The 20,838-nt window shown below is 46.3% G+C and overlaps 2 protein-coding genes across 3 annotated transcripts; both read left to right on the top strand.

The window, feature by feature from the left end:
* The first annotated feature begins 1,370 nt into the window (after positions 1 to 1,370).
* LOC103304020 (putative olfactory receptor 2W6) lies at positions 1,371 to 2,324 on the top strand. The gene has a single exon (XM_008160974.2). The coding sequence runs from the start codon at positions 1,371 to 1,373 to the stop codon at positions 2,322 to 2,324; it is 954 nt and encodes a 317-aa protein (XP_008159196.1).
* Positions 2,325 to 13,201: 10,877 nt separating this feature from the next.
* Positions 13,202 to 17,315, top strand: ZNF165 (zinc finger protein 165). 2 transcript variants are annotated; one of them, XM_054712188.1, is made up of 4 exons: positions 13,202 to 13,882; positions 14,501 to 14,980; positions 15,237 to 15,375; positions 15,952 to 17,315. In XM_054712188.1, exons 2-4 carry the CDS (start codon positions 14,573 to 14,575, stop codon positions 16,857 to 16,859), a joined length of 1,455 nt encoding a protein of 484 aa, XP_054568163.1. In that variant the 5' UTR covers positions 13,202 to 13,882; positions 14,501 to 14,572; the 3' UTR covers positions 16,860 to 17,315. The 2 variants fall into 2 exon arrangements, with proteins under 2 accessions (XP_054568163.1, XP_054568164.1); XM_054712189.1 differs by lacking the exon at positions 15,237 to 15,375 and having other exon boundaries at positions 15,952 to 16,257.
* The last annotated feature ends 3,523 nt before the right edge of the window (positions 17,316 to 20,838 follow it).

Raw genomic sequence — 20,838 nt, 5'->3', positions numbered from 1 at the left:
ACGATAAATTCCCCCAAGATATAAAAACACTGCCCAGTAATTAAAAGTGTAAAGTGTCACAAAGAGCCTTGCCAGAGTGGCTCAGTGGTTGAGTATCAACCTATGAACTGGGAGATCGAAGTTAGATTCCCAGTCAGGCCACATACCCAGGTTGCAGCTCAATCCCCAGTGCTGGGTATGCAATTCCCAGTAGAGGGGGTGCAATCCTCAGTAGGGGGTGTGCAGGAGGCAGCTGATCAATGAATGATTCTCTCTCATCACTGATGTTTCTCTCTCTTCCTCTCTGAAATCAATAAATATATATGTATTTTTTTAAATGAAGTGTCAAAGACCAAAAAAATCTTTCATTTCTGTGGGTTCATAAGAGATACATGCATAAAGAATCCATGTAGCTTTCCTGGATGCCGACTTCTTTGTGAGGAAAAATGTAAACAAGAGGAGAGAGAGGCTCTTAACACAACACTGATATTAGTTCCATTGAGATTGAGTTCTGGCAATAGCTTTACTTCTATCTTTTTTGTCTTTATAGGAAAGCATTCTCCACTTCAGAAAAGTAACCCAAGCCCAGGGTTAAAATACACCATGAGGATTTAAAACATCATTTCATAGAGGTTTAGGATAGGGCTGGGCAGGGGACATGGTGGGGACATGGTGGGATGGGGGTACTGAATAAAGAGAATGGATGGAATTGAATGCTGCTCTCACAGTAATGAGGTCATCTTCTAAGATTCCCTGGGTCAATTTTGCCCTGGAGTTGGATATGACTCTGGTTTCTCCAGTGTTGATGAGACATTGTTTAGAATGAGATTTCCGCCAACCGCAAGCGGAGTTCTCTGATGCGGAGACACAAGCCATCCGTCCTATCTGTGGGTTACATGTGACTAGAAGATTTGGTGCTTCCTCATTGAAAAACAAAAAGGAAAAGGTAGACAATTTGGAGTGTTCATTCCTGCCCATCTGAAAAGAATGATGCAGCCCTAGCTGGTTTGGATCAGTGGATAGAGAGAGCATCAGTCTGTAGACTGAAGAGTCCTGGGTTCAATCCCAGTCACATGCACATGCCTGAGTTGTGGGCTTGATCGAATGAGGCAGCCAAGTAATGATTCTCATCACTGATGTTTCTCTCTCTCTTCCTCTCTGAAGTTTTTAAAAGAATGATGCAAAAGGTTGGTGAATAATCACAGCCAGGAGCCTGAAAATCTCCCAAATACTGGACTCCTCAGACCAAACAAACAGTAGCGCTGCTGACTGAAACTCTGGGCGGGGCACCCAGCACCCCACCTCTCCATGGTTCTATTTCACCAACCATCCATGTGGAGGGAGCATAGCCACACTTGTCACCAGTGCTCATCTCTCTCCTAACAGGTAGTATGTGGTCCCAGGTGATGGAGAAGGACAACGCAAGTTCTCCTGAAGGCTTCGTCCTGCTGGGCTTCTCGGACCGTCCCCGCCTGGAGCTGGTCCTCTTTGTGGTCGTCCTCGCGTTTTACCTGCTGACGCTTCTCGGGAACGTGACCATCATTCTGCTGTCGGCGCTGGACTCCCGGCTGCACACACCCATGTATTTCTTCTTGGCCAACCTCTCCTTCCTGGACCTGTGCTTCACCACAGGCTCCGTCCCTCAGATGCTCTACAACCTGCGGGGCCCGGACAAGACCATCAGCTACCTGGGCTGCGCCACGCAGCTCTTCTTCGTCCTGGCGCTGGGCGGGGTGGAGTGCGTCCTGCTGGCGGTCATGGCCTACGACCGCCGCGCTGCCGTCTGCCAGCCCCTGCGCTACGCCGTCCTCCTGCGCCCGCGCCGCTGCGGGCAGCTGGCGTCCCTGGCCTGGCTGAGCGGCTTTGGCAATTCTCTCATCATGACGCCCCAGACGTTGATGCTGCCCCGCTGCGGGCACCGGCGGGTGGACCACTTTCTCTGCGAGATGCCGGCCCTGATCGGCATGGCCTGCGTGGACACCATGGCCCTGGAGGCGCTGGCGTTTGCGTTGGCCGTCGTCATCATCCTGGCCCCGCTCACCCTCATCCTCATCTCCTACGGGCACATCGCGCGCGCTGTGCACAGGATCAAGTCTGCGGCCGGGAGGCAGAAAGCCTTGCACACCTGCAGCGCCCACCTGACCGTGGTCTCGCTCTTCTACGGCACCATCATCTACATGTACCTCCAGCCGGCCAACACGCAGTCCCAGGACCAGGGAAAGTTCCTGACTCTACTGTACACCATCGTCACTCCCAGTGTGAACCCCCTCATATACACCCTGAGAAACAAAGACGTCAAGGAGGCCATGAAGAAGGTGCTAGGGAAGTGGGGTGCAGAGATGTAGTCCTAAGTGGTCCCAGGGTGGGATTCTCCTTTGACGAGTCTCCCGTGCCTGTTGTTGGACCGAACACATACAGGAGTGCTCTGACATCACCGGCTGAAGAGATACTTAATGAGACGTGGAAGGCCGTGGGTTCGCTGGGTTGAGACAATACAATGTTCCTAAGTTGACAATCACTTGTATTCCTCTCAGGTCCCTAAGTCAAGCCTTCCTCACTGGGGACGCTCCAACCTGGGACCCGGCCATGAGCTCTTCTTGCAAAAATGTCTGGTGCCCTGAACGTAGAACCGGGCATTTTGTGCCTATGCCAGCTTCCATGACAACAATTTATACTGAGCAGTCCTCAAGGTATCTGAAAAGAACGCACTTAGAAGTAAGGAAGTACTTATTCTCTCTAGAAAGTTCAATTATACTTTTATAGTAAGTGCCAAATGCCTGAAGACGAGGCAAAACAAATTGTTCGATTATCCAGCGCTGGGTGCCTCCAGCACCGCAACCCAGGTCCCTAATGTGGGTCCTGCATACTTGGAATAATGTATGTAACTGAGTTTCATGATATTTATGTTTGACTTTCTGAGGCACTCTCTCTCTCTCTCTCATCTATATCTATCATCTATCTATCTATCTATCTATCTATCTATCTATATCTATATCTATATACATAGATAGATAGATGAGAGAGAGAGAGAGCCTCAGAAAGTCAAACATAGATAGATAGATAGATAGATAGATAGATAGATAGATAGATAGATAGATAGAGAGAGAGAGAGAGAGAGAGAGAGAGAGAGAGAGAGAGAGAGAGAATATGCAAATTAGGCCAGGACACCTTAAGGGTCACGACCAGACAGGAGGAGGTTGCCCATGCAGGTGAGGCCAGGAGCTGAGACAGAGACAGGGGGGGCCTGCTCGAGCCGGCCTGGGCTCAGGCGGCCACGGAGGGAACACAGGCAGGGCGGCCGGCGGCTTTGTGCGCGTAGGGCGCGGGTCCCGGCCCCCGCGGGGTGCCTCCTTGCACGGCGGGAGGCGGGGCACCTCCTCGTGCGATTTCAATAAAGTAGAGAATAAAGAAGAAAGGATGCAAAGAAAGACCATAAGGTATTTGCTTCCAATAAAAGGAAGAATTTCTTGCTTATAGTCAATACTTCATACTGCATTTATGACAAAAGAAAACTAAGGGGTTGTCTTAAAGTTTTTGAAGATTGTTCATCTCTGCTGTCCCCATACACGATCAGGATAGAGGCTGAGGAGAAGAAGATGGACTCTGGGGAGCTGTTGGCATCTTTATGATTGGGTGATGTTGGCTTCTTCATGTTCACTTGAGTGACTGTGGCCCCTTACCACTCATTAACAGAAATTTAGGAGTATTGCCACCGTTATCGATAGGAACTGGATAAAAGATGAAGTTAGCAATTTCTCAGTTAAACTCCCTCAAAAATTTTAAGGAAGTTCCGGTCAATCTAGAGTCCTCGGAAAAAAAAAAAAAAGCAAATACCTAATAAATTGTTCTCCAAATATATCATTTTCATTTATCATGTACATATTTTCCTATTCTGAGCAGTAGTTGTTACACTTTGTTCAGATAGAATAGATTGTATTGTAGATTAGTTAGGGCTTGTGAGAATGGCTTTGTGGTTTAGTTCTGATTATAGAAAATATTTTGTTATTTCCCCCCAAATGCAGTTGACTCTTCTTACTTCATAAACTCAGTAAGAGGTAGCCCAGCCCTAACTGGTTTGGCTCAGTGGATAGAGCATTGACCTGCTACTGAAGGGTCCCAGGTTCGATTCCGCTCAAGGGCATGTACTTTGGTTGCGGGCACATCCCCAGTAGGGGGTGTGCAGGAGGCAGCTGATCTATGTTTCTCTCTCATTGATGTTTCTAACTCTCTATCCCTCTCCTTTCCTCTCTGTAAAAAATCAATAAAATATATATTAAAAAAGAAAAAAGAGGTAGCCCTGAGCCGTGGTGATGTTTACTAAGGGCCAGTCTCCAGAATGTGGAGCCTTGTTGCTTAGCATGTCCCTCTCTTTACTGAAAAACAAGGCACAGCATGTATCCTACTGGCATAGAAAGATACAGCACATCTTTAATAATAAAGGTACAATATGCTAATTAGACCAGATGTCCTCTGGACATCCTTCCGGTGGAAGCAGCAGCTGGTGAGGGCCGAGGCAGATACCTTTTGAAATGCTAAATGCTTGGTCTTGAAATGTGTGCGTGCTAACAAAGGCTGAAACAGAAAATGGAAGTTCTGGGTTTCTCTGATGAGGCCTCACCTGGAGCTAGTCCTCTTTGTGCTTCTTTAATCTCCTATATCTTCACTCTGCTGGGAAACACACCATCACCATATTGTCCTTCCTGGGCCCACATCTTCACACCCGAATCTACCTTTTCCTCTCCAGCCCGTTTTCCAGATCCCTGCTACCCTGCCAGCATCGCTCCCCTGCTCCCGGGTAACCTCAGTGAACAGGCAAATCTATCTCCTGTGGTGGCTGTGTAGTCCAGCTGTAATCTCTCTAAGGGTGGGACCTACGAACACAGTGTCTCAGGAGCTGTGGCATGGCCGCGACACCGCTGTTTGAAGGCCTCTGATCACACGCCCCCACCCCATCCCTGTGCCCTCTTGGCTTCTGCTTCACGGCTCATGGGTTTTGCCAACTCTTTATTGCAAAGAGCGCTCATCTTTTGGTCTTTCACTTTATTACAGCAGTGATTTTCATCTCACAAAGATGACATATCTTTGCATCTTGTTCCTCCAGCATGAAAATCACAGTGGTCAGTTACTGATTTCCAGAGCCCATGAGTCTGCGTTTGTGACATGGGACCCCATTGCTCCAGGGCTCCCCAGTTGCCTGGTTTTCTGACCCACATTCGTGTAACCACACAATTACATTGATTACTCCATTATTTCCTCAAACACCCTGGACTTTATTTGGTAGAAAATAAATAACTGCCGAAACCGGTTTGGCTCAGTGGATAGAGTGTTGGCCTGCAGACTCAAGGGTCCTGGGTTCGATTCTGGTCAAGGGCATGTACCTTGGTTGGGGGCACATCCCCAGTAGGGGGTGTGCAGGAGGCAGCTGATCGATGTTTCTAACTCTCTATTCCTCTCTGTAAAAAATCAATAAAATATATTTTTAAAAAAAGAAAATAAATAACTTTGCCTCTTTCACAGAGTGACATTTAGTTAAAGAAAACACGTTTGTTTGTTTTTAAATCAAAGCAGAAAATCAATTTGTAGAACTGACCCAAATCACAATTTGATTGATAAAATCTAGCACAGAGAGACAACCAAGATGGTGGCGTAGGTAAACACCACATAAAAACTACAACTAAAAGACAAAACAAATATCATCCAGAATCACGGGAAAGCTGGCTGAGTGGAAGTTCCACAACTGGAAGGAAAGAAAAAGTGCATTGAGACTGGTAGCAGGTGTGGAGGTGTGGAGGCGGGCACAAAATGGGCTGGCAACTGGGTACGCTGTGGTTGTTTTTCATTCGGAAGGGAGATACAAGCTCCCAATTGCTATGAACTCCAGTTCCTGGCAAGACTCTGGGGACCCAGACTCATACATGGAGAAACTGGACTGTCTCGTATTGAGCCTGAATGCAAGGGCAGCTTTCTCTCAGAGGTGCTCGCACTGATCATTATTCCTGCATGGGCCGAGGGACACAGAGACCCAGGGACCTCTCTGGTGCAGGGCTGACTGGCAGCCATTGCTGTTTGCTCTGCCCTGGTGATTTCCTGAGACCCCATCCCACCCAATTTACAACTCCACACAAGCTGTGCGCAGTGGCTTTTGCATATGAATGGCCTGTCCTTTTGCAGACTAAAACCTAACAAACTACAGCTGGGTCAAAGAGCTCCAAAGTTTCCAAAAGAAGGCCCAAGGCCTGGTAGCAGCAGCTTGCCTTGTTTTACAGATGGGCCTCATCTGGGCACTTCCAAACCCCAAACAAAGAGGAGGAATCTGCAGATCTCTCTGAATCTCCTGCTGGGTGGTCTCAGGCAGTGGCTGACTTTGCACCTCCTTGGAGATCCAAGAGCCAGTGTACCCAGTGGTCAGTGTGAGACCATCCAGATTACAACTCTTCACATCCATAAGCAACACACTCAAGGGGCAGACTCAGTGAGCACCAAAGCCCCACTGAAGCAAGTCCTGCCCCATAAGGGTGTCTCCAGCACAGCAGTTCTCCCATCGTAGACACAGCTGATCCTCATAGCCAATTGGCCTGGAGGTCAATTCTTACCAGTGATACCAACAGCAATCAAGGCTTAATTACAACAACACTGTGCACACATCCCACAAAGGGGTGCACCAAGTGTGTCCACCTCAGGTGACTGGGGAGGCCAACCCACTGGGCCCTACAGGACATCTAGCACACAAGGCCACTCTATCAACACAGGGAAGCATATCAAAATGTGGAGACAAAGAAACACATGTCACAAATGAAAGAAATAGAGGAAAGCAAACAACTGGATATAGAGTTCAAAACCACAGTTATAAGGTTACTCAAGAATATTCTAGAAACCTCTGAGAAATTTAGTGAGACCCTCAAGGATATGAAAAAGGACCAATCAGAAATTAAGCATACACTGACTGAAATAAAGAATAATATACATAGCTCCAAGAGCAGACTAGAGGATCCCAAGAATCAAGTCAAAGTTTTGAAATATGAAGAAGCAATAAACACCCAACTGGAAAAGCAAAAAGAAAAAATAATCCAAAAATATGAAATGTAAGGAGCTTCTGGGCAACTTCCAGTGTACCAACATCTGAATTATGGGGGTGCCAGAAGAAGAGAGAGAGCAAGATATTGAAAACCTATTTGAAGAAATAATGAGAGAAAACTTCCCCCACCTGGTGAAAGAAATAGATTTACAAGTCCAGGAAGCACAGAGAACCCCAAACAAGAGGAATCCAAAGAGGACCATACCAAGACACATCATAATTAAAATGCCAAGGGCAAAAGATAAAGAGAGAATTTTAAAAGCAGCAAGAGGAAAACAGTTAGTTACCTACAAGGAAGTACCCATACGACTGTCAGCTGATTTCTCAACAGAAACATGGAGGCCAGAAGGGAGTGGCAAGAAATATTCAAAGTGATGAATAGCAAGAACCTACAACCAAGATTACTCTACCCAGAAAAGCTATCACTTAGAATTGAAGGTCAAATAAAGAGCTTCACAGATAAGAAAAAGCTAAAGGAGTTCATCACCACCAAACCAGTATTATATGAAATGCTGAAGGGTATTCTTAAAGAAGAGGAATAAGAAGAAAAAGGTAAAGATAAAAACTATGAACAACAAAGTGACAAGAAAAACTTATCTATCAACAAGTGAATCTAAAAAATGAAGTGAATAAAAAATGTGATGAACAGAATAAACCGGTGAATATAATAGAATCAGGGGCATAGAAAGGGAGTGGACTGACAATTCTCAGGGGAAGGGGGTGGGGGGTTGCGGGAAGAGATTGGACAAAAATCTTACACCTATGGATGAGGACAGTGGTGGGGGTAAGGGCATGGGGGGCGGGGACCGGGTTGAGGGGAGCTATGGGGGGTGGGGGAGAGGAACAACTGTAATAATCTGAACAATAAAGATTTATTTTTTAAAAAATCTAGCAGTTTTACTGGGCATTTGTCCCCTGTGAAGTAAACTTCATGTTAATTCTGTGGGCTTGAGGAGGAACATAGGGAGCAAACAGGAGGCTGAGGGTGGAGCGGGGTGGGGGGGGGGGCAGCAATCTGAGTCTGTGCCAGTGACCAGTGTCCTAGTGCATATTCTTGTCAGCCTATAACCAAGTCACTGCCCTTCCTTAGGCAATAGTCCATTTTCCTGGGTGCTCCCGTTTGCAGGGGCCACGGGCCAGGAGTTTGGCAGCTTGGCCAGAAGGGGTTCCTGGCACTACCCAGGCCAGGCATTTAGATACAATCTCACTTCCCCATTCTAACCCACTCAGGAGGGCCTGTGAAAGCCCGCCACAAAAGCTTGGTAGTTAGGAAACAGATAGGAAACAAAGAAAATTAGGAATATATACAAGGAGCAATCTCGGGTTCAGGCTTTGGATCTTCGAATCCCCTGAGCCAGAAGTGCTGCTTTAAATAAAGGGTTTTCCCTGAATCTCTGAGTACTCATTGTGTATTTTCCAGTCGCCTGGTAAATTCTGCAACAGGCTCAAATGGAATCTGTAAACACAGTACTACCAAAAGCATGTTTACACAAACTACTAGGGTTTTAAAAATTAAACTAATTAGCTTAACTTCCTTTTTGCCTTTTTGCAATGTAATGGTGCACATAAGTTTGGAAGGAAGACCAGGTATAACAGTACTTTGTTTTTTACTTTTAAATACTTTGCAGTTCTTTATATTTACATAAAATTAATTAATGTAAATAACTAAGAAGAACATGCAGGATATCGATTCCTCCCTCCCCCCCTCTCGTTTTCTAAGTGGAAAGAAAACAGTCTGTCTATCAGTTCATTGAACAATTGACCTATCTACCCTGACAGTTAGGTTCTAAGGATGAGAAGGATGGATGGAATTATAGGTCGGATAAACTAAGGAATGAGAAATGCTTGGATCTATTGACAAAAGCAGTTTTTCTTAGGGCCATTACTGCTTTCTGGTAAAACTGAACTATGGCCACATTGACTCGTTGATTCCCTCTGGGTAATTGTGGGGAGTCTTAAGAGATTGTGGATGATGTAGTCAGTGAGTAATATTTACAACTAACGTGGCAGAAGAGCAATTTCCAACTTGTGCAGTTCTTTAGGGAAGTTGGAAGAACAAAACCATAGAGATCTCATTAGAATAATGATTAGCAAGGAGCTCAGGATAACAACTGGCTTGTCTTCTCCGTGTCCACAGGGGAACTCGCTGAGAAGAGTGGAGCCCATTAACCTGTTCTCTGCAGGTGTTCAGCAATTAAAAGTTCCTGATGGGTTTCATTATAATTCACAAGATGGAGCAATCTCTGGGGTTATCTGTCTCAGAGGAAGACCCTTGATTAAGGGCTGATTGGCATGGGAGCGAGTGGTGTGGGCACCAGTCACTCAGCCTCAGAGCCTCTCAACAGCCCTGGAGTTCACCCAGCAATATCTTCTGCACCATCAAATCCCAACTTTCCAAAATCCCTGGAACGTCATCCCTCCCTTCAGGATGGCATTTTACCCAGCAGGGACTTAGCTGGAGCATGGAGAAGAGCTGGTCTCTCCCAGGGACACTATTTTTTATTCTCTTGTGGCTCCTTGCTTCCACTCCACGGTGTTTTCACTTCCCATCAGTATTGTGTTCACTGCCCTGCTGCTTGCAAAGTGTTCACACATAGTTCATCAATATTTGTTGGTGATATCAGTTAATGTATAGAGTACAGTAAATAGGGTCTGGAAAGACTGACTACATTTTTCAAAGGACATTTTGAAACAAAAATAGGGATAAGTAATTTTTGATGGAGTTAATACTTCATATGGACAATAAAATGGTGACTATGCCTTATTTCTTCTTCATGTATCTTTACCATTAGTACACATTTCTTAGTTTTTGACCACTGTGTATATGTAATTTTTAAAAAATGGAGAAATATAAATCTGTCAAAACAGGTGATATCTAATAAACTTGAAGACTCACATATACTGTTGTTGCAGAATTTATCAGGCGACTGAAAAATACACAGGAGTGCTCGGAGGTACAGGACAAACCCATTCATTTTCAGATGCACTAGGACCGTGACTCAGGGGAGCCTGTGTCCAAATCCTGAGCGAGCCAATAGGGAGGAAGCTTTCCCTTTATACTCTTTGGTTTCTTTGTCCCCCAAATATGGATCAGACTTCCAGACCTTTTGCGAGCTTTGCAAAAAGCCCCTTGTGCTGGGATGGGGCTGTGAGACCACACCTAAAGGCCTGCCTGGCGCCAGCGCTGATAACCCCTCCGGGGGTTGGGTATGGTTCATGTTTTAGACCTCTGTAAAATGTGAGTATTTAGGTAAATATGTCTTGCAAGACCAGATAATTAAAGAAGGGGGCAGTGACTTGATTCTAGGCTAACAAGTATGTGCATTAGGAATACTGATTAACTAGGTACAGAGTCAGGCTGCTAAACCCTCCCCCCAATGTCTTATTTTCCTCATCACTGTGTCTGATAAATTTCATACATATAGAAAGCCTCTCCCACATATACTCAAGAGATAACTAGAATGTTATGTTTGCTTTACTTGTAATAGCAGAGAGTTGGAAGGTACCTAAATGGATATCAGTAAGAGACCTGATTAGTGCTCTGTGGTCTGTTCATGCAAAGGTATATATTACAGTACAGAAAATGCCTAAATAGATAAATCTCAAATGACATAAAATGTGAATAAAGTTTTTCATTGGTTGGGGTGACTTTGCAGGGAGTTGTGAGCCCTGTTAACAGTTTAAACTTTACAATGATTGGGCAGAAGTGAGTCCTTGCTCTGGTTTAAATTGGGATGTGCCATTAACAGATTTATACTTTTGTACCAGCATTCTCACTGGCATGTGGGAATAAATTTGAGGGGAACAGGATTGAGGCTAAGAGAGAAATTAGGAAATCATTGTAGTAACATGGGTGAGCCATGGCAATGGAAAGCAAAAACAAATTTAAAAAATATTGAGATACCGAGGAGGATAAACCCACGGAGTATTTATCCCATGCAAACAATGAAGAAAAGGACTGACTCATGGGTGATGCTTAAACTTCTGACTTGACTAACTGAATCCTCTTCATAATCCCAATTTCTAACATCCCTGTCAAGCAACAACTTTTATTTTTCCGGCTGACTTACTCTTTACCATCCAACCTCTCCCACCCATTGAGTTTACCACTTTTTCTTACTCACCTCAACCCTATCTTTCTTTTTCTTCCTTAGCCAACATTTGTAATATCACAACTTGTCAACCCTGTGACGCTCCTAATGCAGCTGGATAAGACTGGAGAAAACTCAGTTTCATTTTAAATATACACCCACATACCTCAAGTAAACTCTTAATGTTGTCAGGCAATTGTATTATACTTCCTTAACCCTTTCCCTTCCACTCTCACGAATAACTATTTCACCTCTTCTTCTAGTTCCTTAGATCACCAATACCTCCTTGCTCACTCTCACGCTCAGCTGATAAACTTTATGCCCGAATTTACTGAGAAAACCGAGGCAATCAGAAAACACTTAGGGAGTACTTGTGATATGCATGAACTCCTGCTGTGCATTTTCACAAATTCCATATTATTTAATGTTTAGAAAGAAAATGATAGTAAGAGAGAATTAGGAAAAGCAGGATAAAATATTCCAGCTAACACGATAAACAAATGCTAAGATACATAGGCAGTGAATAGTTATCTTAATTAAATTAAATAGCAACATGGAATTAAATAAATCCTTTAGAGAATTTTAGTAGTTTGCATATTCCATTGCTTTAATATACTTGAAGTGCTAATAATAAGATTGTGATTCCTGGGGTCGGGGAGAGATTGTGATCCCTTCTTCTTATTTCACAGTGAAAAGAAGCATCAGGTTGAGAACCGCTAGCAGGGTCGCCTAAGCCCATCGAAAAACACAGATATTTACATTACGATTAATAACAGTAGCAAAATTAGTTATAAAGTAGCAACGAAAATAATTTTATGGTTGGGGGTCACCACAACATGAGGAGCTGTATTGAGGGATGGCGGCATTGGAAAGGCTGAGAACCACTGATCTACAGGCTTTCCACTTCAAATTCAGCCTTTTGCAAAGCTAATTCACGCTTTTGCAAAGCAAAATTTTCTACTAAAATAATTTCAAAAGCTTTGTAATAAAAATAAATCTTAAGCAAAGTTGTTAAATTTTTTATTGCATGCATACTGGTATAGTAATAAACATAAAATACTTTTTAACGTCAGAAATACTTATTTACTTATAATGTCCTTATAATGGTTCTCCCGCCGCCACTTGTAGCAATTTCATATTCATAAAGTAATTGTGTCAATCTTCTGGAGTAATACTCGCTACAGAATGATTAATAACATCTGTTAAACGTTCATAGTTTGAAGGATCTGCCAAATATTTTTCGCGCAGAATTTAACCTTTGAAAAAACTTCTTCAATGGGATTCACCATTGGAGAATACTGTGGCAGAAATAATAAGGTATGCCTCGTCTGACCAACAAGATCACGTACTTCCTGGGTTGGTGGAGGCTTAGATTGTCCAAAAAACCAACCACACATCCTCCAAAGGATCTTCCTCCAATTTCCGCAGTAACCTGCGGAGAAATTCGCAAAAAAAAAAAAAAAATTTGAAGTAACTGAGGATTTTGCAAAAGGGTGAATTTACTTTGCATAATGGTGGAAAACCTGTAAACGCTTAGACACATTATCAAAGCAATAACAGATCAAAAAGATACAAAGTAAAACTAAAAGTAATACAAGGAAAAGCAGGGGTTGTGACTAATCCCATTGTTCCCGGGGTTGGGGATTAATCGAGGGTTCGGGAAAGCCCAGGAAGGCTTAAGTGTGCGCCGTGCCCGTTACGTGGTGCTGGACTTCCCCGCCCCAGACTGAGGCGGAGGCCCTGCGCCTGCGCAAGGAGCGCCCGGCCAAGACCGCCGCAAAGCCGAGACGAGACTCCGCCTCTTTCAAGCTCCGAGGATCTCAGGACCGGGGCCAAGATGCCTGGGAAATGGAGTCCGAACGCCGAGGAGACCCGGAGGCTTCTGGGAATCGCAGTCCAAAGCTGGCGTGTCTTCCGCGCAGACTCAGACGGAAACGTGAACAGGTGACGCGACCCTGTCCTTCCAGCGGAAGTGTCCGATCGGAACCAGTCCCGTGGGAAAGGTAAATCCGGGCTTGGGGGTCCGGGTGACCGGCCCTTTGTCTCCAGCAAATACCCAGTCCCCGCCATGTTCCCTTCGGGCTGCAGCAGCCCAGCGGCGCCCTGCCCCCCGACATCAGAGGGATCCCGAGGGAAGGTGGAACTGGGTTCGGCGTCCGGAGGGCATTCGCACCCGCCCCTTTGGAGTGGAGCATGTGGTTTCCATAGTTAAGCGCGCGTTGTGGTCTCCTGATGGACGGGGGCGTGGCCAGGAGAGGCGGGCCGTCCTGCAGTCGCGGGTTCCGGGGGCTCCCGGGCGCGGAGTGTCCTGGCCGTGGGGAGACCGCGGGGGTGATGCCTGCTTCGGGCCCGCCGCTTTCGCCCGCAGCCCGCCCCGAGCGCCTGCTTCTCGCAGGAGGAGTCGCCGCCCTTGCGTCGAAAATTGTTCTCGCGATTATTGCGAGTGAGCGAGTCCCGAGGGCGGGGCTGCGGGGACGCCACGCCGACTCCGCCCCCTCCGTCCGAGCGGTCCGTCCCGCTGTCTCCCGACGTCGCGCTGCACGTCGGCTTTGCGGTTCCTCCAGGACGCGGGCTTCGCGAGGTGCGCGTGGAATGTTTATTAGCTCGGAGCTAGTGAGACTTTCAAACACCAGCCGACCCCGAGGACCGGGTAATTCTCCCTGAGTTGTGGATTGTTTTCAATGGGTGCGAAGTGAGGAAACACCTACCGGCAGGACTTTCCCGAAGGCGATGCCAGGTGTGTGCAGCAGCCACTCAGCAAACTCCCGTGCGCTTCCACACCTCCAGACACCACCCCCCACCACCACCCCGTCACTGGAGGGCAGGGACAGGGACTCTTCTCAGACTGTCCCAATGGCTGCAGGTGGTCCTTTGTCACCCAGTGAGAAGTACAGAACATTTTCCTATGTGGTGTTGGCCATTTAAAAGCAATTTTCCGAAGTTGTTGTATCATTTTTCTCTGGTCCTTATTGTCTGTATAACTTAGAAATAATTTAACTGCATGTGGCATGTTAACATTCAGTATTGTGTTGTATTTATATTATATTTAAATGTTTCTCATTTAAATTACCTTGGTGGTGGGTTGGTTTTTTTTTTTTTTTATGAGTTTACTTGAGTCAAACCTATGGCATATGCCAAGAGCAGGATTTCAAATACTTCCTAAATTATCTTGCTTTTAAGTTTGAATGTTAAACTGCTTTGAGGTAAGAATTATTAACAGTTGTATTCCCAAAGCAGGCATTTCAGCATTTTTACACATAGTAAATGCCCAGCACCTGTTTGTGTAATAAAAAATGACTAGTTCCATAATGTGGTCTTTTATTTTCTAGACAATAATAGTAATTTGTTTTTCCAGGAGAGCTATTGAAACTAAAAAGACCCTTCTCAAGGCAGAAGTGGGTTTTGTGATCATTCATTCTGTCCCAAGATGATGACAGAGTCCAAGAGAGCTGCAGCTCAGAATCCTCAGGAGGATGAAGGGCTCCTGAGAGTGAAGGTCGAGGAGGAAGATTTTGTCTGGGGGCAGGACGCTTGCTCAGAGAGAAGTGATTTTCTCAAGCAGGAGCTGTGCCGGCAGCTGTTCAGGCATTTCAGCTACCACGAAGCACCTGGGCCCCGCCAGGCACTGTGCCGGCTCCGTGAGCTCTGTGGGCTGTGGCTGCAGCCCGAGACGCACAGCAAGGAGCAGATGCTGGAGCTGCTGGTGCTGGAGCAACTCCTGAGCATCCTGCCCGCGGAGCTGCAGGCCCTGGTGCGAGAGCAGTGCCCACAGAGCGGGGAGGAGGTGGTGACAGCGCTGGAAGACGAGAGAAGCAGCGGTGAAGCCGTGCTCCAGGTACAAAGATGATGGGCGAGCTAAGGCCTCCAGGGCGGATGGCGTCCCACAGTGGGAGGTCTGAGCTCCTAGTTCAGGATGCATTTATGTCTCCTTTGCTCTCTGTTTGCTTCTATGTCATATCTTACCGCTGAGTCAAGCTTGATTCTTCCTTCCCCGATTTTGTATTCCTACAGGAGGCTCTCTTTGTTTGGGGGAGATGTTTAGTTCCAACAGGGACGCTCTCATAAATCCATATGTACTTTATTTCTCTCAGGTTCCAGTCCCTGGGCACGGGCAGGAAATATTCAGGAGAAAGGCTGCACCTCCTGAACCAGCATTTACTGACCGGCTCCAGCCAGCAGACACCAAGGACCTTCAGGGTTATTCAGAACCCCCTCTCCCACGGGACTTCGGTAAAGTCGTGTCCTCAGAGGGAGGGACAGGGGCTCTCCCTGCTTAGACTGAAGTCCCAATAGCTGTAGTCGGTCCTTTTCTTGGCCAACCAGAAGTGGGTGGGTGGATGGATGCTTTCAGCTCCGAGTACGCACACTCCAGAGTCATTTATAACTTCACTCTTCTCACTCATCTGCTTACTCCTCTGCCTTCTCTGAAGATGGTGCCGCCCTTTCTTTCTCTAAGCCCAACCGTAGACGTGCATCCTCGATCCAGAGTCCCTCTCGGTCCCTCAGTCACACTCGGAGTTCTTTGTTCCTACTTTGTCTTCCTCTCCTGTTCTTGCTGGTGAGGATCCTCTTCCCAGGCTTTTCTGTTTTGTCTGCTCATCCTGGTGTGTGCCTCCTCTCTGCCGACCACTGCACACAGGACCGGCTTGTTCTGATTTGTTCTTCTGTGGTTCATGCCTCTTATTTGAAAGGCCACGTTTTTGGAATGGCCAAATGAAGTACCAATTTGTAACTATTTTGGGTGTTTCTGAACAATTTGTTTTCTTCCAGCTCAGAAAACCTCTTCTATCATTATTGTCATTTTAGATAATGAGACTGAAAACAACGTGTCTTTGTCAAGTCTGGACGTTCATGAAAACACAGGCTCACAGAGAATTGTATCAGGACGACCTTCGACATTTGCATCAGAGGAGTCTGCTGAGCCTTGGGACATCTCCAAGTCTGCAGGCCAGAGAAAGCAGCAACAGGAAAACGAACCTGGGGAGTCCCGGAGACCATTGTCTGATCAGGATGGAGGTTTTAGCAAAGTCCTCACCCACAAAAATATACTTTCAGGTGAAATAATAAGTCACAATGGATGTGACAGAAGCGTAAACCTGAACCCAAATGAATTTACACACCACAGATCTTGTAGACACAGTACCTGTGACCAAAGTCTCAAGTGGAATTCGGGTTTTATTATGCATCAAAGAATTTATATTGGAGGAAAAACTCCCCAATGTGGAAAATCTCTCAAGCACTCAAACCTTATTAAACAGACAGCAGTTTTCAGTGGAGAGAAAACCCATCAATGTAGTGAGTGTGGGAAAGCTTTCAGGCACAGCTCAAAGCTTACTAGACACCAGAAAATCCACACGGGGGAGAGACCCTATGAGTGTAACGAGTGTGGAAAAGGCTTTGCAGGGAGATCAGATCTCATTAGACATCAGAGAATCCACTCTGGGGAGAGACCCTTTGAATGCAAAGAATGTGGAAGAGCCTTCAGCCTGAACTCACACCTCATCCTGCATCAGAGAATTCATACCAGAGAGAAACCCTATGCGTGCAGTGAGTGTGGGAAAACATTCAGGGTGAGCTCACACCTCATTCGACACCTGAGAGTCCACACTGGAGAGAAACCCTATGCGTGCAGCGAGTGCGGGAGAGCCTTCAGTCAGAGCTCGCACCTCAGCCAACATCGGAGAATTCACAAGAGGGAAAGCCTATTAATGTGAGGGACTTAAATTCATAGGGAATGCTAAGGAAATAGCAAAATGTGGGAAACATTGAATGAAAAGTAAGTCCTGGGTGGGATGCGTGACTGAACAGCCAGTGCCTTTCCTCCCTCTGGTCCTCTCGTACGCGGTCCTGCCTGTGGTCTGACCTCTTTACTTTCTGAGAGGCTGGGCTGCCAAACCAGAAGAGCAGAGTTGGGGGAGGCAAGTGAACAGGTTAGTCCCAGCAGCGGAGAGGACAAAAAGGACCTTAGGAAATAGCCCTGTGGGGGCTCTTGGAGAGGGTGATCCTCAGCCCCACGTAGTGGTTCTGCACAACAAGGCTGCTCTGCAACAGGACAGACCGGAGGGTTGTGTGAAAGGGGACTCGGCAGGTGGCCTTCTGACAAGTAGGGTGTAATCTCCATCCAGGTCGTGCCAGGAAGTACACCCCAGGCAAGAGGCGGGAGTCAGAGATTCCAACTGGAAGGGGGAGTGGAAGGAAATGAGGCAAGAGGTGGGGGCAGAGGTGGGAGGGAACCTAGATCTGGAGGAGACAGATGCAGTCCTGTGACCGGAACCTTTCTGCCGCGTGTGCTGGGGGTTTGTGGACACCTTCCTGGGCTGGATGGACAGACTGCAGTGCCGGGGCCTCTCAACTGGCCACTGACAAGTGAGGGCAGAGGGAGCTGGTACCAAAAACAAAGGTTCTGAGGCTCTAAACCAGCACAGAAATGCATCGGTTTTAGATTCCTTGCCCGTGTTCCCATTTTCCTGTGATGTCCTGGTGAATGGTAGAGTGGTTGTTATCCTCATTTCGTTGAAGAAAATTTTGAGTTAAAAGGAGTTCAGTAACTTGTCAACAGTCACAAGATTATGAGGTGAAAAGATGGATTCAGCTGCTCATCTGGAGACACTAAGCCAGTACCCTAAGGCGCCTGGCCCGCTGCAGAGAAGTCTTATGACTGTTTGTCTAAAGGATCATCTCCATTCCAGGGTTTGGCTTTGGAAAAATTGCCATGTCCAGAGGACAAGACCTTCAAGCTTCTCTTGCTCATGCCCATGGCATCTTATTACTGAATTCTTAATGAAACTGCCACAGTGTGCAGCCATGTGGGCAGTCTGGTGCCTTCTCAGAGTTGAGCCATCTGGAACCTCTCCCACTCTCATCACATGTGAGGAGTTTTTCTCTGTGGATTCTCAGATGCTGGGCGAGGCCAGTGCTTTCGATAGAAGCTTTCCTGCATTCTTCACTCTGGCGGAGAGTTTCAGGGGAGCAACAAAAGTAGGTTTTCTCACACTTACTACAGTGACACAGTTCTCCTAACTTGAGTTCTCTCGTGTCCTGAAAGGTAGGAATGCTGAATATAGGCTTTCCCACAATATAGTTTCCCCTGTGTTTGATAAGATTTGAATTCCAGGTGAGATTTTCCCAACATTAATCACCGGTTTGAGGCATCTCCACAGTTGCCTTCCTCGTATATCCCCAATGACTCGTGCAGCTCTCGCCTCAAAGGTGGTGACTGCTGTCACCACATCCCTGAGTGCCCAGAAGGCCCTGAGCTTGGCTTGATGCTGTTGTCCCAGCCTTGAAACTCATTCTTTTTGTTGTTTTTATTAATGGTCACCCAAGGATATCTTTCCCCATAGATTTTTAGAGAGTGGAAGGGAAGGTGTGGTGGGGGAGGGGAAGGAAAGAGAGAGAGGCATTGAGAAGCATCCATGTGAGAGAGAAACATCAATTGGTTGCTTCCCGCACATGCCCTGACTGGGCTGGGGATTGAACCTGCAATCCAGGTATATGCCCTTGACTGGGACTCAAACCTGAGACCAATGCTCCAGCTGACGCTGTGACCACTGAGAAGCACCAGCCAGGACTCCCAATTTTATCTTTAAACTTGTGCTTTTTAAGTGAATTAATTAGGAAAATGGGGCATGTACCTGAGCAGAGGACATATCTGTTTCTTTGCCCCCCTGTTGATGTCGAGCATTTGTGTTCCCCATGAGCACAAATTTCAGTGGGCCCATGAGTCTTGGGGGTTCACAGGCTCAGAATATGAAGGGGAGCAGAGTGGGCCACCCCACAATGGGCCACTTTGGCATGTGAATTATTTTGAGCTGAAGGAAATTGAAACCCAGCAGACTCAGGAAAAATTTTACCTCTCCCTTAACTATGCAAAATTTTTATTGGGGGCCTGTCCTAGAAAGAGAGCTATGAAGAAAGTTAACTTTTACCTGAGTGACCTTTATGTAGGACAGGGCAACCCTCTGAAAACCAAATATCTGCCCTTATCTTCCTACAAATCACTTCCTCTGGAGCACCAGTCCCCATCTGCCCTCCCATTCCTCAGCTCAGGATGACAGACAAGCCTCAACTGCCTTTGAGTCTTATTTATTTTTTTGGTGCTTTTGTATGTACAAAATTAAAATTGTTTTTCTCCTGTTAATCTGCTTTCAGTGAATTTGATTATTAGGCTAAAGCACCCAGAAGGGAAGGAAATTTTCCCACTTCTACACATACATGGTAAGCATGTTATGTCTACACCTGAGTCACCTTGGTGCCGATAGCCAGGTGAGATCGTATTTTCTGCTGCAACCGGGACTTGCTTCTAAGAAGGTGGCAAATGGAAGCATCTAAGAAATAGGAACAACCAAGGAACCCTACAATATTCTTTCTTATTTGTGTTACTTCCCTGTATTAGGCAACCACTTACTGAAAATAACAACACAAAAGGAAAGGGAAGAAGAGCAGCCCTCTCCACTTTCCTGTCAGTCTGCCCATCGGGTAGAATGTGTCTGTTCAGAATGATGGTTCACCCTAGCCAGTTTGGCTCAGTGGATAGAGCATCATTCTGCAGGTGATTCTGGTCAAGGGCACATGCCCTGGTTACGGGCTTGGTCCCCAGTGGGTGGCATGCAGGAGGCAGCCAATCAATGATTCTGGTCATTGAAGTTTCCTCCCTCTCTGAAATAAAAAAAAATATTTTTTAAAAAAGAGCGAGTGTGAGTTCAATTGCTACAGCATGTCCACTGAGCTTATGGGGCAAGCAAAAGTAGGTTTATAGTTCTAATACAAATAATACAATAATAAATAATACAAGAATAAACTTGGAAACTCACAACTGTAACCCTACTTTTGCCTGTCCCATTTTGGGAGTCTCAAATTATGAATTGTCCATAATTTTGGTGTTTCCACATACAAGTTAAATGTGTTTATATTTGCATTTAAATTGGCATTGCACAATATAAAGGTGAATAGAAAAACTCATAGTGATCTTTTAAATTTTTCTTTACTTCAAATGACATTAAATAAAAACATGAGAAATCAAGAGAGTATGTGGGGTGGGGAGATAAAAAAGGTTTTATAGCTTAATACCTTTAACGTGATGTTTTAGCATGAAGCTTGCAAATTATGTCACTTGCACTTGTCTGTGTAGGTGAAGTTCCTTAAATATTTGCTTCTTTGGAACAAATTTCTTATTTTCCGTACTACTTTTGTCTCCTGAAATAAACAAACTGCAACGATATACACGGAAGAGGCCGCCTGACAGTTGAGGCGCGAGACAGCGCTCAGGCGCGCAAATCACTCAGCGCCTGTCCGAACCGCCGCCCTCCCTACGATTAGCAGCGTGGCAGCAGGAGGCTCGAGGAGCAGGCGGGAACCGGAACCGGGGTCTATAGGGAGGTGAGGGGCAGGGCCAAGCGTGTTCGCGGGTCCACTTCTGCCGGGCCGAGTCCGGTCCCAATTTCCTTGAACACTTCCTGGGGACAGGTTTCATGAGTGCATTTTCTCCGGGCCAGGTTCTTGGGTGCACTTCCGCTGGATCGGATTTTTGGATACGCTTCCGCCGGACCCAGTTTACGTGAGCGCTTCCTCCCTTGGAACACTTCCGCCGGACCGGATTCTTGGGTGCACTTCCGCCGGGCTCTATTTACGTGAACACTTCCGCCGGACCGGATTCTTGGGTGCACTTCCGCCGGACCCAGTTTACGTGAACAC

This window comes from Eptesicus fuscus, chromosome 22 (genome assembly GCF_027574615.1).
Source record: "Eptesicus fuscus isolate TK198812 chromosome 22, DD_ASM_mEF_20220401, whole genome shotgun sequence".
NCBI lineage: Eukaryota > Metazoa > Chordata > Mammalia > Chiroptera > Vespertilionidae > Eptesicus > Eptesicus fuscus.
Note: the sequence above shows the minus strand (reverse complement) of the source record. Positions and strands in the feature narration are given on the sequence as shown.